The sequence below is a fragment of the Asparagus officinalis genome, chromosome 7 (assembly GCF_001876935.1).
Source record: "Asparagus officinalis chromosome 7, Aspof.V1, whole genome shotgun sequence".
In the NCBI taxonomy this organism is placed as follows: Eukaryota; Viridiplantae; Streptophyta; class Magnoliopsida; order Asparagales; family Asparagaceae; genus Asparagus; species Asparagus officinalis.
The window spans coordinates 1,393,537-1,413,107 of record NC_033800.1 but is presented as its reverse complement, the minus strand read 5'-3'; the positions used below and the strand labels follow the sequence as shown (position 1 = coordinate 1,413,107).

The 19,571-nt window shown below is 33.7% G+C and overlaps 1 protein-coding gene across 1 annotated transcript; it reads left to right on the top strand.

The window, feature by feature from the left end:
- On the top strand, positions 380–18,175 carry LOC109848188. Its single transcript, XM_020417569.1, has 4 exons — positions 380–407; positions 1,420–1,853; positions 1,941–1,983; positions 17,811–18,175. The coding sequence occupies exons 2-4, from the start codon at positions 1,575–1,577 to the stop codon at positions 17,933–17,935; spliced, it is 447 nt and encodes a 148-aa protein (XP_020273158.1). The 5' UTR covers positions 380–407; positions 1,420–1,574; the 3' UTR covers positions 17,936–18,175.

The following is a 19,571-nucleotide window of genomic DNA, read 5'->3' as shown; positions in this document are numbered from 1 at the left end:
CCGAACTCGAACCCAAACCCATGACCCAGACTCGCAACGCATTACCCAAACCTAACCCTATTCTCTCTGTCTCTTTCTCCCACTCCCGCCGCCTCCTTCACAAGCAGCTCAACTCCCGACTGCTCCCCCCAACCTCTTCCTACTTCCGCCGCCAGTCGACACCTCCGCTCCCACGCTAGGCCCGCTCCCGCTCCCGCTCCGCGCTCCACGCTTCTCTCTCGCCGCCAGCAGCTCCCTCTCCCTTGCGGCCGCGCTCCGCTTCCGCTTCTCTCGCCGCAGCAGCCTCCTCTCCCTTGCGGCCCACCTCTCTCCCCGATTCTCCCGCCAGCCAGCAAACCCGCTCGAGCCTTCCTTCCTCTCCCGCCGCTAGCCGCCAGTGATCCCGATTCTCCCGCCTCTTCTCTTCTGTAAGTAACATTTTCATCTTTTTTTCACTGGTCAATTTAGTAAGATAGTTAATATAGTTTAATTTAGTTCGATTAATTAATTTAATTTAGTTAATTAGTTAATCTTGTTCAATTTTATTCACTGTTTCTAATTTTAGTTTAATCTTGTTCAATTTTAGTTCAATTTTATTCACTGTTCAACTTCTATTTAGTTAATTTTAGTTAATCTATGTAATTAATAATTGAGATTAAAATCTTGTTCAATTTTACATATACTCTTATAGAAGAGATGACTAAATAGTAAATAGATGTTAATACTTAATAGATCAAGTTATGTGATATATTTGAATCTTTTATTTACGTATTTGTGCATAGTTGATTATGGATCTAAGCTTGTTATTTATGTTTTTTTTGCAATTTTAAATAATCTTAATGCATATTTTTATGAATTATTATAATTAAATAAATTTAAAAATAGGCAAACGCCTAGGCGCTAGGCCCCGGCTTGAACGTCTAGTCTGCCTAACGTCTTCTGTAGCATTAGGTAGGAATGAAATTAAGGAATAAATACTTAAAAGTTGTGAAGAAGACTCTTGTGCACAGGAGAATAAGAAGCACTGAGTGATTTAAAAATAAAAAAAAACCATAATTTTCTAAAATTAGAAGATTTTTATAAAATAAATAATATTATTTTTTCTTTCCTTTCACATCACTTTCCATTCACTTTCTAATTTTTTTTTAAGAAAGTGAAATAGTTAAAAAGCTGACGTAGAACCTCTTCACTTTCCTTCACTTTCTAAAATGCCAAACAAGAAAAAGAATGGAAAGTGCGGTCACTATCTAATTATTTATTCACTGTCTATTTACTTTCTTGTTGCCAAACACACCATAAGCTTACGAATTGGTCCTGTATTTTTCTCTAGCAATTAGATTTAGATTTACATCTTATTGTAATTATTATCTAATTTCATGGTTTTCATTTGCTTTATTAGCCATTCATCTTTCTACTGACCATAAATGGTCCTTTGAATAGTATTAATTTTACGCGGTCGGGGCGGGCGAAGGCCCAAAGCCTTATCAGCAAATCAAATCAAGTAGCAGGCGGAGCCGAGCTCTGATCGCAAAACCCAGCCTAGAAACCCTCATCTCCCCAAAACAACAGAAAAAGGTGCTACACCTACCAAATCAATGGCGGCCTTGGCGAGCAGATCAATGACAGAGAACACCGTCAGTTTTGTCCGGCGATCTTTCAACCTTATCAGAACCCTAAGCACCTCTGCTCCTCCGTCTTTAGCGGCCGCCTCCTCCGCTGCTGCTGAAGTGGCAGAGGCGAGGAAATCGAAGCGGAGGAAGAAGAACCTTTTCGAAGTGGCACAATTCTTGCCGAACTGGGGGATTGGATTCCAGATGGCCAAGAGTCACTGGAGGGATGTCTCCTACGAGATCACGAAGATCAATCTCTACAAGGTTTTACTCTATCTTTTGGCTTCTTTCATTTGATTTTGTTTCCCCTTTTGAGGAATTTTGATTGGACTTGTTCGATGGCAAAATTAGGATGGACGACATGGCAAGGCTTGGGGGATTCGTCACAAGGCCGGTGAGTGATTTTTTTTTTGTTTATTTCTCCTAATTTCTCATAATTTTCCCTTTATGTTTATACTCAGCAATGTATGTATATGGTATTACTCAAAGAATTTATTAGGATTTAGTTATCCGATTCAAACCTATGGCCCGATTGTATTGAAAGTGGTACTAGTTTTAGATGCATTGCATAGAACTTTACACGGTGATAGCTGATTTCAACTTTATTTGATTGACATTGATTAAGTTTTTAGAAGGAGATAGAAGGGAGTAGACAATTTTGCTTTCCCTTTCTCGTTCTAGAATTAGATATGTTATGCAGAAGATGATGGTTGGTTCGGAGGTGCACAAAGTTCTTGTCTGTCTACACTTAACTAGAACTAGGAAGTATTCATCCAAGTGGAATCAGGGTTATCAGAAAACACTTTATGTGCTTATTAATTGTAAATAGCATCACTAAGTATGACAAGCTTTAATATTCTACCTTGAATTGGCATCGTTGTATAACCTTCTCTTTATAATCTATGGTGTTTAGTTGTATATGATGTGTTGAAGTCTGAGCTACTGGTGTGGAAATGTCTGAGTTTCTACACTGGTGAAGTCCACAGGAATCAACTGGTTTAAGTGGATGAAATGAAGTCTTGCATACATCTCTGCATTGACTCCTACAGAGCACTTCGTCTACCTCTCATGCTGCTTTTCTATGACCTTAACTTGACCTCTTTTAACATATATGATTATATGTCCCTTGAGTACATATGTAGCATCTTTTCCATATCCTTCAAAATTTATCCTGCACAGACCATGATCATGAGCTTGGTGATATATAATTCCGTAACCTGCTGCTCCTACCTTCCTCAATGTATAAACGTTGCTACAGTTTCCTCCCAATTAGTCAACTAAATTGCTATTTTACATCAACAACTAATTCTTCGCCACCTCAATCAATGAGCTCTTCCCTCGAATCCTACTTTATTATGTGTGTGCTTCGCTCAGGCTTCTTGGATTATATAACCCGTGAAAATCATGAATTTGACGCACTCAAACTTAATTATGTTTGGGCTGAAGCGAACGAAAATGAATAATGATCACGGGTTCTAGCCCATGAAAATCGCAAAAATTTTGAAGTACGTATGCTTGATTGCTATTTGGGCGAACAAATGAAAATGGGTAAAAGTTGCTTTAGCCCACGGTAACTGGCTTTGCACTAGTCCAGTATCGGTCGATTATTGTAATACTTACATCACCACCAATGTCACTCACTTGCAGCTGGGAAGATGGGATTGCTCTGGTATCATTTGTAAGAGATCTAGGAGAGCTCATCCTTAAAAGCTAGTTGTCAGAGGGAGAGAACCCATATCTCTTATAAACACAAATTTGACTACTCATTTAATCAATCTGAAACTAAAAGGACCCTATCACAATATAAAGAGTATCTAAATCCAAATCTAAGGAAATAGAACTAATTTACATGCTAAAACCCCTTAAAACTCACATGGTCTGTAGATGGCTCAAATTCCCAATGCTGAAAATCTTGATATTTGATGTATGCGTACTCAATTTGCATTGAGTTGAAATAAACAAAAATGTTAAAAATTGTGGGTTGTGGCTCATGAAATCGTGAATTTGAGATACATATACTTAATTGTCATTGGGTCAAAACAAAGAAAAATGACAAATCAAGATATAGTCCATGAAAATCGTGAAATTTTAAAGTACATATACTTAATTTTAATTTTCTCAAAAGAATGTAAATGTACAAAATCCAAACCAACAAAAATGGACAAAAATCATGGGTTAAAAAGCTCATAAAAACCGCGAAATGTTAAAGTACATATCCTTTATTGCCATTGGGTCCAAATGAACGAAATGAATAAAAAGCATGGGTTTAGCCTATGAATTTGCTAATTTTCAAGTACACATTATTAATTGTCATTGTATGAATGAAATTGGACAGAGGTCATGGGTAAGCCTATGAAAATCAAGAATTTCAAAATATGGGTATTTAATTTGTATTGGGTTGAAAGAAATGAAAATGAAAAAAATCGTAGGTTATAGCTCACTAAATCCTAAATTTTGAAATACGCGTACTTAATTGCTATTAGATTGAAATTAAAAAAGGGTCAAAATCATGGATTAAAGTCCATGAAAATCGTGTTTTTTTTGAAGTATACATACTTAACTGACAATTGGTTAAAAGAACGAAAATGGACGAAAAGCATAGGTTGAAATTTAAAATACTCATAATTAATTGTCATGGTTTATAAACCATGAAAACCATAAATTTGAAGTGCACATCATCTATTATTGTTGGGTCGAAGCAAACGAAAATGAACAAAAAACGTGAGTTATAGTTCATGAAAATTGTGAATATTGAAGTTCCCGTACTTAATTGGCATTAGTCAGAATGAAGAAAAATGGACAATAATCAATGAGTTATAATCAATGAAAATCATGAAATTGTGAAATATGCATGCTTAACTTCCATTCGGTCAAGACAAAAAAATGAAAAGAAATTGTGCTTTAGCTCATGGAAAGCATTAATTTCCAAATACACATAATTAATTCATGTTGGATTGAAATAAAAAGAAATGGAAATAAGTGTGGGTTAGCCTAGGAAAATAATGAATTTTTAAGTGCATGTTGTTAATTGCTATTAGATCGAAATGAATGAAAATAAATTAAAATCATGGGCTATAGCTCATGAAATCGTGAATTTTGAAATATACATACTTAATTGCCATTGGTCCAAAACATGCAAAACTGAACAAAAATTATGGGTTCATGAAATGGTGAAATTTTGAATTATGGATACTTAATTGCCATTTGATCAAAATAATTAAAATGAATAAAAAGCATGGGTTATAGCTCATAAAAATTATGAATTTTGTGGTACCTGTAATTAATTGTTATTAGCTTAAAACAAAGGAACATGGACAAAGATCGTAAGTTATAACACAATCGTAAAATTGAAATGCGCATGCTTAATTGCCTTTAGGTCGACACGACTTATAATAAACAAAAATCGTGAGTTATAGCCCATGTAAACTGTGAATTTTGATTTTCTATACTTAGTTGTTATTGGGTCCAAACTAACAAAACTTGACAGTAATCATGGGTCATATCCCATAAAATTTGCGAACTTTAAGTACACATGATTAATTGTCATTGCATCGACACGAACAAAAATGAAAAAAAATCATTGGTGGCCTCTGAAATCGCTACTTTTCAAATATGCATTAATAATTAGCATTGAATTGAAATGAATGAAAACAGACAAAAGTCATGGATTAGCCTATGAAAATCAATAATTATGAAGTACATGTTCTTAATTTATATTGGGTCGAATAGAATGAAAATGAACAAACATCAGAATTTATAGCTCATGAAATCGCAAATTTTGAAATACATCTACTTAATAGCAAGGTTTTAAATATCGGTTATCGGGGATTTATCAGACGACCAAAATCCTTATCGGATAGCGGAAATCGCGATAAGTAAGACCTTTTTATCGGGATTATCGGGATTATCGGCTCATTTTGACTAACATTATATTTTTTTCAAGGCTATGATGCAAGTTTCATTTTCTACAATTGGTTAATGATTCTAAACATGATGATTTACATTTTGGTATGTTTATATTTCATTAAGCATGATTAGATTATATTTTTTAATTGTTATATTATATATACACATCATCCAGTATCAAGGTTTTAAATGTCGGATGTCGGGTTCATGTCGGATGGCTGAAATCCATGTCGGATAGCGGAAATCGGGGATATATCGGGGATAAATAGTATTTATCGGAGTGATATACTGGATGATGTGTATATATAATATAACAATTAAAAAATATAATCTAATCATGCTTAATGAAATATAAACATACCAAAATGTAAATCATCATGTTTAGAATCACTAACAAATTGTAGAAAGCGAAACTTGCATCATAGCCTTGAAAAAAATATAATGTTAGTCAAAATGGGCCGATAATCCCGATAATCCCGATAAAAAAGTCTTACTTATCGGCCGATAAGTACCGATAACGCCGATAAATCGTCGATAAACCTACAAAAATGATAACCGATTAAAAATCCAATTTATCCTAGCGGAGAGCTCCCAAATCCGATAACTCGGCCGATAATATCGATTATCGGCCGATATTTAAAACAGTGCTTAATAGCAATAGGTCAAAAGTAACAAAAATTGATAAAAATCATGAGATTACCATGATAATCATGAAATTTTGAAGTATGCATACTTAATTGTTATTAGTGAGGAGGGCATATGCAATGCACATGCATATTGCTCTTAATATAGTGTAGATTTAGATAAACTATGCATATATTTGTAGAATTGATTTTAATGATTTAGAGAATATTTTAAACTTGTTAGTGTAGCATAGACTTTGTTTCTTTGGGGACATTAAGATAGGAGAGAGAAATTGAGAATCACAAAGTTTATGCATATTTCATTAAGGATATGTTGTCACAATTTCTTATGATTTACTTTCTTTAATAAGTAGCATATGTTTCTTTTCTATCTAAAATTGCTCTATTATGCAATTGATGGATTCTTGCATTTTTTTGTTTATTTGAATCATCAACTATGGTTTGCACTATAAAAGTTCAACTAAAGATGAGTGTAATTGTTAAGAAAAATAAATTTCACAAGAAGATCTAGTAAATTGATCTTAAGTGCTTTTGATTCTTTCTATAATCAAATATTTACTCATTGTATGACTATAAGTGCTGCTTTTGAATATTATTTTGATTGTAAATTGATTTGTTCATTGAGGGACCAAATTGCGAGGCCCGGTTTTAATTTTGAATACCATCAACGAAGTGTTACATGACACATGAAAAAGCAGGCAACTCTTAGCCTCTTTATATAGAGAGTGATTTGGTCTAAAGAACAAAAATAGACAAAACTATGGATTATAGCCAATAAAAATCATGAATTTTAACGTATGCATAGCTAACTGTGATTAAGTTGAAACGAACAAAAAATAAACAATGATTGTGGGTATAGCCCATAAAAGTCATGAATTTTAAGTATGAATATGGATCGAAAAGAACGTAAATGAAAAAAAATTATGAGTTATATAGTCAATGAAAATTGTAAAATTTGAAGTTCTAATGTAATTGCTTTAGGTTGGAACAAACAAATAAAATTGTGAAATTTTAAAGTATACATACTTATTTGCCATTTAAATCAGAAGAATAAAAATAAATAAATAGTATGAGTTGTAGCCCTTAAAAACTACGAATTTTGAAGTGCATATAGTTAAATATTAGGTTGAAACAAACGAAAATGGATGATGATCATGGGTTATAATGCTGGAATAGTAATAATAATTTGCCCTTGAACATCCAATATAAATTATGTAATGATATTGTAATGTTAATAAATTTAATTGTTGCACATAATTTGGGTATTATTTATATAATTGTTATATATATCCTTAGAAGTTATTTTGTTAGATCATGCATTGTGATGGTCACTTGCTTGGAGATATGATCTAACTTAGAAATTTCTTAAATTTGTGCTTAACCTATAACTAGTAAAGGATAACTTTGTTATAACAGGTTATTATGCATGACACCGATAAATGAGATATGGTGGTGGGTCTCAACCATCGAGAATGAAGATTCTCCGGGTGTATGTCATAAGCACGCATTATGATCAAGGTTTTAAATATCGGTTATCGGCAATTTATCGGACGACCAAAATTCTTATCGGATAGCGGAAATCGGGGATAAGAAATTTCTTAAATTTGTGCTTAACCTATAACTAGTAAAGGATAACTTTGTTATAACAGGTTATTATGCATGACACCGATATATGAGATATGGTGGTGGGTCTCAACCATCGAGAATGGAGATTCTCCGGGTGTATGTCATAAGCACGCATTATGATGTGTGTAGCACTAGACCGTATTTGAATTCTCTAGGATGAGTCACCTAAGAGATAGAGAGTTCAAATTGTTACATGGTCCCTTTGACTTGATGATATTATCATTTTCGATTTGATAATTTAGTATGCTTTGATGTGATGGTTAAGCTTGTTTAGCAAGCGCTACACAACCTGAAACATTGGGTTGCTAAATTTCATTTAGGAAAATGATGGATGTCTAGATAGGATCCAGTATGCTCATTATGATGAGTTAATTTATTATTATGCATTCCCATGAAGCTATTAAATTCCTGCCGGCAGGTGTTTTTGAAAAAAAAATTTAAAAATTTATTTTCTTATAAAAAATAAAACATTTTGATGTTTCAAAATAATTTTTATTTATGTTCATGGGAATTGCAAATTTAGGCATGAGCAAATAGGTGAGTTGTCCTGCTTAAAAAAGTTGCCTAAAATAAATGATACTGGAAGGGAGTGAATGTAAGATATTATTTATTAATAATTAATCCCATATTATGGAAGAGCTTTTATGAACAATTGGTCGGATAGGGATTTGATTGTTAAATTAAAATTATTAATTTGATTAATAATTGGTTCTCGATATGGGACCCAATTGGTCTCACTAATGTCATTAGAAGAGGTATACATGCAATACAATTCTATTTCTATCCTTAATTGTTATGGATAAAGTTTTTGAATAAATCTATTTCTATCCTTAATTGTTATGGATAAAGTTTTTGAACAAATCTATTCTATCCTTAATTGTTATGGATAGAGTTCTAGATAATTATGAATTGTTTAAAGTTAAAATCTCTAAGACTAGTGTAATCCTATAAATAGGGTTCATATGTAGCCTTATGAGAGGTTAAGAGAAGAAATTCAAAATCTTATGAAGATAATATGAAGAAATAGATTTTTGAGAACCTATCTCTCAGTATTGCTCCTCTACGGTGACGGGTGGATTTCAATTGGAGGCTTTTTCTCTTGAGGAAGCTATTTCGGATTGATCTCGGGACAGGTTATTGTAGAAATTTGAAAAGCGTTTCAGGTATTCTTCTAATATTTAATTAATTTTGATTAATAGTCATGATATGCTTTTTCCGCTGCGTTGTATGTCATGATTCCAACATATAACATCATAAAAATTATAAATATGATGTACGCATACTTAATTGCTGTTGAGTCGAAATACACAAAAACAGTTATAGCCTATAAAAATTGCCAATTTTGAAGTTTTTGTACTTAATTGGCATTCGTCAGGAAAATGGACACTAACCAATGGGTTATATATCCTATGAAAATCGGAAAAATTTGAAATATGCATATCAAATTGTCATTTGGTCAAAATGAACGTAAAACGGATAAAAATGTGAGTTAGCTCATGTAAGTCGCAAATTTTTAAAATTTTAAGTATTGTATAATTAATTGTCCTTGGATTGAAACAAAAAAATGAAAAAGAATCGTGGGTTTGCTCATAAAAATCATGCATTTTAAAGTTTGCTATTGGGTTAGAATGAAGAACATAAACAAAATTCATGGGTTTCAGCTCAATGAACAAAAATCGCGTGCCATGAAAATCATGAATTTTGGAGTTCACATACTTAATTGACATTGCATCGAAACAAATGAAAATAGATAATAATCATGTGTCATAGCCCACGAAAATCACAAAGTTTTGTAGTTTTCATGCTTATTTGTCATTTGGTCGAAATGAATGAAAATAGACAAAAAATCGTGGATTATGTATTTCATAAAAATTCCTAATTTTAAAGTATGCACAATTAGTTTCAATTGGATCAAAACAAACAAAAATAGGCGCAAATTATAGGTTAGCCTATGAAATCATGAACTGAAGTACATGTACCTAATTGTCATTCAGTTGAAATAACCAAAAAAGAGCTAAAATTGTGGGTTCTAGCTCAAAATAACAAATTTTTAAATACGTGTGCTTAATTTCCATTTGATTGAAAACAACTAAATGAACAAAAACCATAAGTTATTGTCCATAAAAATCTTAAAATTTTGAAGTATGCATACTTAATTAACATTTGGTCAAAAAAATAGGAAATAGATGAAAATCATGAGTTATTATTTATAGAAATTATGAATTTTAAAGTATGTACAATTAATTGCCTTTTGGTGAACCAACCAAAATGGACAAAGGTTGTGGTTAGAATATACAACAATCGTGAATTTTAAGTGCATATACTTAATTGTCATTGGATCGATACGAACGAAAATAAACAAAAGTTGTGGATAATTAATTGCCAATAGATCAAAACAAATAAAAATGCAAAAAAAAAAAAATCGTGAGTCAGCGCCCATGAAAATCAAGAATTTTGAAGTGCGCATACTTAGAAACAAACATAAATGAATTAAAATTGTGAATTAGTCCATGAAAGTTGTGAATTTTTTAAGTACACATGTAATTGTCATTTGTTAAAAGAGCGAAACAGACAATAATCATAGGTTAGCCTATAAAAATTATGAATGCTGAATCAGGCATACTTAATTGCCTTTGAGTCGGATCAACCAAAATGAGCAAAGATCGTGTGTTGTAATCCATAGGGACCATGAAGTTAATTGTCATTCGGTCGAAAAGAATGAAAATGGACAAAAATAGTGTATAAGAACCATTGAATAATCACAAAATTTGAACTATGCATTCTTAATTGATATTGGGTTGAAACTAACGAAAACGAACACTATATTTTGAAATACGCTGCTTGGCTGCCGTTGGGCTGAAACTAATGAAATTAGACAAAATTTTTGAGTTATTGCTCATGAAAATTGAGAATTTTCAAGTATATCCTTAATTAATTGTCATTGGATCAATATAGATGAAACTGAATAACTATCGTGTGTTTAACCCATAAAAATCATGAATTTTGAAGTTGCACTTACTCGCCACTATGTTTAAAGGAAGAAAAATGGACAAAAATCGTAGATTATAGCTCATGGAATAATAAATTTTAAAATGCGTGCACTAAATTTTCATTGAGTTGAAAATAACATAAATGGACAACAAACATGGGTAATACCGTAATAGCACATGAAAATCACGACTTTTAAAGTATGCGTACTACTACTGAATGAAAATAAACGAAAACGGATAAAAATCATGGGTTATAGCACATAAAAATCATGAATTTTAAAGTACGCATAATTAACTGTAATTGGGTGAAAAAAATAAAAATAACGAAAATTATGGGTTATATAGCCCATGAAATTTGCTAATTTTATTGTACGGAGGACCCTTTCCAATTGGCTCACGATGAACGAAAATGGAAAAAATCGAGGGTTATAGCCCATTTAAATTGCTAAATTTAAAGTATGCGTACTTAATTTTCATTAGTTCCAAACTGTATGGGTTAGCCCATGAAAATTAAGAATTTTGAAGTATGCGTACTTAGTTGCCATTGTATCGAAATGAATGAAGATTGACAATAGTCGTGAGTTATAGCTTATGAAATCGTGAATTTTAAAATATGCGTACCTAATTGTCATTGAGTTGTGACAAATGAAAATAGATAAAAACCATAAGCTATCCATGAAAGTTGCGAAATTTTGAAGAACATATTTTTCATTGTCATTAGTTTGAAGCAAAACAAAATGGACAAACAAACATATGTTAGCGCATGAAATTCTAGAGTTTTGAAATATGCGTGCTTAATTTACAAGTTGAAAATGCACAAATCATGGGTTAATCCATCAAAATTACGAATTATGAAGTTCCTCTACTTAATTGGCATTGTCCAGAATGAAGAACGATGTACAAAATTATTGGTTTTATCCCATAAAAATCGTGTATTTTGGTGTACGCATACTTATTTTGCATTGAGTGATATGAATTTAAGCAAATGTAATTTACCAAAATCGAGGGTTATAGCTTAGAAAAATCATAAATTTTTAAGTGTGGATAATGAATTATCATTTTAATGAAATGAGCAAAATGGCAAAAAATATTGTGAACTACATGTGTCATAGTCTGTGAAAATCTAGAATATTGAAGTACACATTTAATTGGTATTAGATTAAAACAAACAAAAATGAACAAAAATTATGGGTTATGGCTCTTGAAAATTGCCAAATTTTAAGTGCCCCCTACCATTGAGTTGAGACCAACAAAAAAGGGAAGAAAATCGTAGGTTATAGTAGCCTATGAAAATCATGAATTTTTGAAGTATGAACACATAATTGCTATTAGGCGAAATGAACGAAAATGAACTAAAAAATTGCATGTTATAGTTTATAAAAATTGTTAATTTTAAAGTATGTATATTTTATTGTCTTTGGGTTATGAAAAGCGATAATCTTAAAGTATGTATATTTTATTGTCATTGGATCGAAAAGCACAAAAAACAAAGTGGACAAAAATCGTTGGTTATATGACCCATGAAAATTATAAATTTTGAATTACGCATATTTATTTGTTATTGAGTCGAATCCAACAAAAATGAACAAAACCAGCGAGTTATATCTTATGATAATTGGGAATTTTGAATTACTCATAATTAATTGACATTGTGCCAAAATAAACAAACATGGTCATATTTATCGCATTGTTTGAAGAACACAAACTTAATAGTTATTAGTAGAAAAAACTTTTAGGCTATCGCCAAAAAAATTCACGAATTTTGAAGAACACATACTAACTATTGGGTCAAAGCGAACAAAAATCGTTGCCAATGAAAATCACAAATTTTAAAATATGCGTAATTAATGACCATTGGGTCAAAACGACTGAAAGTCGCAGAAAAATATTGCTAAGTATACTTGATTGCCAATGCTACATTAAACGCTGGGCGCTCCTAGACGTCGAACTTGGCGCCCAGCGCTTAGACGCCTAGGAGGACGCCTAAGCGGTTTCTGGACGTTTTTTTTTATTTTTTAAATTGTGATATATATATATATATATATATATATATATATATATATACTCGATCAAAGATGCATAAATACAAAAATACCAACACATATAAGTTCATCTCAACAGTGAAAAACTCATTCTCAACTCAATTTATTGTTAACTTATAAGTTACTGTTAAACTTAATCTTATATTTAACTTAAACTTAATATTTAACTTAAATTACTGTTAAAATAACATTAACTTAAACTTAATCTTATATTTAACTTATAACTTAATCTTATATTTAACTCAAATTACTGTTAGTGTTAACTTAATATTAACTTAAACAATTAAACTTAAGTACTGTTAAGTTAATTTTATATTTAACTTATAACTTAATCTTATATTTAACTCAAATTACTGTTAACTTAATATTAACCACTGTTATAAATAACGATAAATAGCCCCGTAATAGCGGCGCTAATAGCGTTAGCGGTCCCTTCTCCCAACGCTATCGCCCGCTACGCTATCGCGCAATAGCGGTGGTATATTGTGAAATGTGTCTGTTCGCAAAAGCGGACAATAGTGTGTCATAACAATAAATAGTGAGCGATTGCATTCGAAATTTGATTTTTGACTGCTATTTAAAAGCGGTTTGATACTTTTTTTTTAAATTAAACTCAACTCTTGACCATTACATTCCACCGTCTCCTGTGTTTTTTAGCATACTTCCACCACCTCTCATAGCCTCTGGCACCTACCTTGATATTTCCTCTCACCCCCTTCACCATGAGCTCCTCTTAGGGTAGTCCTGTCACCGCTAAGCTCTTCTTCTCGAAGACGACGATTTTTTGACTCATCCAGTCATCTTCGGTATTACGTGATGATTACATGTCTATTTCATGTTTAGGATCTTTTTAAATCATCCAATATGTACTTTTAGATTTTTTAGATTTTTCTTTAATTTTTTTTAGTATTTATACATATCTAAATTAGATCGCTATTTGACTTTACGCTTTTTACCGTTATTTTGCCGCAATAGCCCGAAATAGCCTTAGCGATGCCTCACCGCTACGCGACGCTATCCGCTATTGATAACCTTGATATTAACTTAAATTTAAACTTTAAGTACTGTTAAATTATTCTTATATTTAAGAAGTCTGGCCCTTTAGTCATTTACCTTGTTCCAGAGATCGACGCTGACTCCCAAGGGCTTCGACTAAATTTTTGGTTCCGAAGATGAGCTCGGAGATTGAAGACGAGCTCAGAGATGAGAACGAAAGCGAATAGCTTCGACGAGATCGAGGACGAGATCGAAGACGAGCTCAGAGATCGAAGACGAGATCAAAGACGAAAGGCTTCGACGAGATCGAAGACGAGGCTTCGACAGAGGCGACTTCGACGAGGCTTTGATAGTCAACGAGGCCACGGGAGGCTTCGACGAGTTCGAAGAGCTTCGATGAGTAACAGAACTTGAAGGTCGATGGAAATTTTGTGGCGACGTTGGGTGAGTGAGAATTAGGGTTACTATAATTTAGTTTAGTTTGGGTTTTGGGTTTTTCAGCGCCCAGATTGATTTTTTTTCAATTATAGGGCGGGCCGCTTACGCGGGCTGCTTAGCTCTGGGCGGCTGTGTAGGCGCTCCCAGCGCCTAAAGTTGGCCACTCGGGGCTTTTTAAGATGCCTTGGGCACCGCCTCGCCTAGGCGGCCGCCTAAGGCTTTCTTTAAAACACTGTTAATTGCTATTTGATAAAAAATAAAACTAGACAGTAAAATTTGGTTTTGGCCCATAAAAATCATGAAATTTTAAGTATGCATAATTAATTGTCGTTGGGTCGGGACAAACAAAAATCAACAAAAATCGTAGGATATCACATGTAGAAATCGTGAATTTGAAGTACGCATACTTAATTGACTTTGGATAGATTGGAACAAAAACGAATAAAAATAGTGAGTTATAGCTGATGAAAAATCTAGGATTTTGAAGTTCATATAATTAATTGACATTGGGTCGGGACAGATAAAAATGGACAATAGTGACGTATTAGAGCCTATGAACATCGTGAACTTTTGAAGTATGCATGCTTAATTGCCATTGGGTCAAAATAAATGGAAGTTGGCAAAAATTATGGATTATAAGCTTATGAAAATCTTTAATTTTTAACTATGCACATTTGTTTATCACTGGATCGAAACAGTTAAAATAGACTAGAACCATGGGTTAACCATGAAAATCATAAATGATGAAGTATGCATGCTTATTTGTTATTGGATCAAACAAACAAAATTGGACAAAAATCGTGAGTGCTCATGACATCGTGATTTTCAAACATGCACACTTAATTGTCATTAGATTGGGATGAAGGAAAATGGACAAAGATGAGGGGTTATAACCTATAAAAATCATGAATTTAAAGTACATATTTTTAATTGCCTTCGGGTCAAAATGAACAAAAATGAACAAAAATCATGGGTTATAAGTTATAACTCATAAAAACTTTGAAATTTTGAAAGCCCTCTATTTGGTTCACATTGGATTGAAACAAACAAAAAATGAAAAATAATCTGAGTAGCCAATGAAAATCGTAATTTGCATGCTAAATTACCATTGTATTGAAACGAATGAAAATAGGCAAAAATTGTGAGTTATTTCTCATAAAATTGTTAGTTTCTAAGTATGTATAGTAAATTGGCATTGGATAGAAACAAACAAAATTGAAAAATAATCATGGGTTAGTCCTTTAGAGTAATAAGTTTGAAGTGTGTGTATTTAATTGTTGTTATGTTGAAACGAATGAAAATGAATAAAAATTGTGGGTGATAGCTCATTAAATCATAAATTTAGAGATACGTGTACTTAATTTTCATTGGGTTGAAACTAACAAATATGGATAAATATAATGGGTTATTAGTCTATCGAAATCGTGAAATTGTGAAGTACACATAATTAAACCGCATTTGGTCAAAAGAACGAAAATGGAAAAAATATGAATTATAGCCCATAAAAGTCACGAATTTTGAAGCATGCGTAGTTTGTTGTCATTATGATGAGATAAACAAAAATGGACAAAGACCGTGGATTATAACTCATAAAAATCATGAATTTGTAGTACGCGTAGTTAATTGACCTTGGGTTGAAATGAATGAAAATAAACAAAAATCACGAGTTGCAGACTATGAATATCGTGAATTTTGAATTTTGAAGCATGCGTAGTTTGTTGTCATTATGATGAGATAAACAAAAATGGACAAAGACCGTGGATTATAACTCATAAAAATCATGAATTTGTAGTACGTGCAGTTAATTAACCTTGGGTTGAAATGAACGAAAATAAACAAAAATCACGAGTTACAGGCTATGAATATCGTGAATTTTGAAATTATCATTTTCAATTAACCTTGGGTCAAAGCAAGCGAAAATGAACACTAATAATTGGTTATAGCTCATGAAAATCGCAAAATTTAAGATGCACATGCTTAATTGCCATTGGATTGAAGCGAACGAAAATAAAAAAATATTGATTTAGCCCATGAAAATCCCTAATTTTTCATGTAAGCAGATAAATTGCCAATTGATCAAGACTGGAAAATAAAAGGGAAAAAAAATTATGGGTTAAACCCTAGAAAATCATGAATTTTGAATAATGTATATTTAATTTTCATTCGGTTGAAAAGAGCGAAATGAACAAAAATTGTAGGTTATAGCTCATGAGATCGTGAAATTTAAAATACTTGTACTTAATTTCTATTGGATTGTAACAGGTAAAAATGGACAAAAATCATGAATTATAGCTCATAAAAATCAGGAATTTTGAGTATGTGTAATTAATCATCATTGGGTTAGAATGAATGAAAATGGATAAAGATCATGGATTATAACCCATAAAAATCATGAATTTAAAGTACACATGCTTATTTGTCTTTGGGTTGAAATGAACGAAAAAAAAAAAAAAAATAGTGCGTTATAGCCCATAAAAATTTTGAATTTTGAAGATGTCGTACTTAATTGATATTTGGTCGAAACAGGCTAGAATGGAATGTAGTCATTGATTATCGCGCTTGAAAATCGTGAAGTTTCAAAGTATTGTTCTTATTAGCATGGGGTCGAAACAAAGGAAAATGGACAAAAATCACGGGTTATAAGCCTCTAATAATCTCAATGAACAATTAACACTGAGGGTAAATTGGACATCATGCAATTTGCTTTCTCCTTAGGCTCCGTTTGGTACGCCCAATACCAAAGCCACTATGGGGAAGATAACGCTGCGTAAGAAAGGACTACATAAGGGAGAGCTTGGACTTTAGCGTATGAAGGGAAACAGATAATGACCCACTGATGGTATGAGCTTGAGCAAAACCATAGGACCTCGTCAACCTGAGGTTACCTGTTTACTTGTACTTCTTGCTCTCTTTTAATTTTTTCGATCGTGCTTGTTTTAAGTTCTTTGTTCAGAGACTATGGTAATTTATTGTCTCACAAAAGGGTACACAAATTAAAAGGTACTAATGCAGTTGATTAAGGTTGTCAATGCCTGCACAAGCATTATGTTCTTCAAGATAGTACTGGGAGTTCTAGCTTTCTAGTATGTTGCTGAGTTAAATGTTAGCTCTTGCACGTATCCTATATAAATTAGTTAGAATGTTATTGCATTTGTTTTCTCTTGTGGACGACTTCCTTTATATTGTCCCTTTTAGGGAGAGACATTTTGTCTTATTGGTATAACTGTACCGCCCTCAATTTGCTCTCTGATTTGATTATCTTAATCTATCTTAATCTTGGTGCCTTTAGTGTTTTGCATGACATGACCCGCTTGATGTGCTATCGTATAGATTTGATTATCTCTACCTTTCTTTTCCTTCCTCACGAAATTGAATAATTATATCAAAAATATTTTCAAAATGCACAAGGCATTAACATCAGTCGAAGTATTTCGCATAATATATGAATGTGTCTAGTAAGGGTTTTATTTTGTTATGTGTAAATATCTGCGTTCTTAGTTTATTTCTCATTTGCATATGGGAATCAAAATTTACTTAGTTCAGCTGCAATCAATCCTCATATGTTCTCTGTTTGTGCAGGCATAGCAGTGGCGGATGCTCCTGTGAAAATCAGTGGAGTTCACAAACGTGGATGGAAATATATAGCAGATAGCAAGAAAAAAGTAATTGAGACTAGGCCAGCAGAGGAGCCGACTCCAGCGTAGTCTTGTTCCTGCTCATATTTCTTCACTTTTTAATCCCCTTCTCACCTTTTCCCCTCTTCAGCAGCGGTCTTTCTTTCACTGCTTTGTTACGCGAGGGATTTGATTTTTGAATGAGTCAATGTATCAAGAGATGCAGGTGAGATGCAGTCTAATAAAATACACGTCAATGTGAAGATGGACAATGATGGAAATATCAATGAATCCTCCATAATTGTTTTTTATGTTATTTTATTTTTATTATCCAGAAATATCAATATTAGGCGTAGAATGATGAAACTGAAATTGAATTTCAGCATCTGATGCTTATCCAGATACATGTAAGAAGCATAGCAAATTCTAGCAAAGAGTTCGTGCGGTGATTTTGTTTTAAGCATCCTTCCGTTAATTTGTTCCGAGGGGAAAATAACATGCTCAATTAGCCAGGTAAAAATTGTATGTGAATGGGTAATCTGCAATTGTGGAAGTGTGGCTGGCCTGTCAACTTTTGAGCCTCCATTTTGAGACATGACGCGTCCATCACCTGCTCACAGAAAAACACAGTAGCATAATAATGCTTGTCCCTTGTCCAGTCGGTAAATCTGCAGTCAGTTATATCGGCGGTTAGATGGTGGTGTTAAGTATTGATGATGGGTTGTTTTTGTTGGGAATTTAACGCCTAAATCCCCTAATGCAACGGAAACGCGGTATAGAGAACAGTACACCAAGATTTACGAGGTTCGGCAACTGCCTACGTCCTCGGGAGCCACACAGTAAATTTCTTATTAATCCAACAAGAAATTACAATTTTAGGAGCAGATCCCTAAACTGGGATTTCTCAAATAAACACTGTAGCTACAGTGTTAATAATAACAGGGTATGAACCCTTTCAATACCCACTTGAGAATAAATACCCCACAATCAAACTCCTCTTTAATTCTCTCTCTCTCTCTCTCTCTTAATCTCTCTTTTAATCTCCCCTCAAAACACCCCTTTGAGAGCTGGAGAAAAATCGAAATCGCTACTGCGATTTGGGAAAACGCTGCTGCGTTTTAGGGCAGTTCGCCGCCGCCGCCAGAGAGAAAGAATCGGAGGGGAGGGGGGAAGAATCAGCAACCCAAAACCCTAAGCTGGGGGTTTCTTTTATAGGCGGATGAGGAGGAGGAGCTGGCGACAGCCTGTCGCCAGCGGCTACTTGGACGCCAAGTTCGGACCCCCCCCAAAAACGCAGAGCTCGCCATCGCAACGCAGAGCTCGCCATCGATCCTGTGACGCAGAGTTCGACCATCGACGCAGAGCTCGCCATCGACGCCAGCTTCGAACGAACGCAGAGCTCGAGGCTTCGAGCTTGTCCTGTCGCCTGGACCTCGCCGCCTGTCGCCTGGACCTCGCCGCCGCCATCCTGGAGCTCGTCGGAGCTCCTCCGCCGCCGGAGGTTGGTATCCACCCCCAACCTATCAGTTTTCTTCCTCGATTTTATGTCTGAATCTTTGAGTGGGGTTGATGAATCTGTACAAATAGCAATTCATAAGAGAACATGGTTTTTGGTTTGATGAGTCTACATAAATAGAAACTCACGAGAAGACAGGGTTCGGAGAGGACATGTTTGATTCCCCGTGGTTCCTCTAACGATCAAGTTAACTCATCCACTTGATCAGTG

Coding starts and splice junctions, on each gene's coding strand:
- LOC109848188 (XM_020417569.1), top strand. CDS start 1,575: ATGGCGGCCTTGGCGAGCAGATCAATGACAGAGAACACCGTCAGTTTT. Junction 1,854..1,940: donor CGAAGATCAATCTCTACAAG/GTTTTACTCTAT, acceptor TGGCAAAATTAG/GATGGACGACATGGCAAGGC. Junction 1,984..17,810: donor GGGGATTCGTCACAAGGCCG/GTGAGTGATTTT, acceptor CTGTTTGTGCAG/GCATAGCAGTGGCGGATGCT.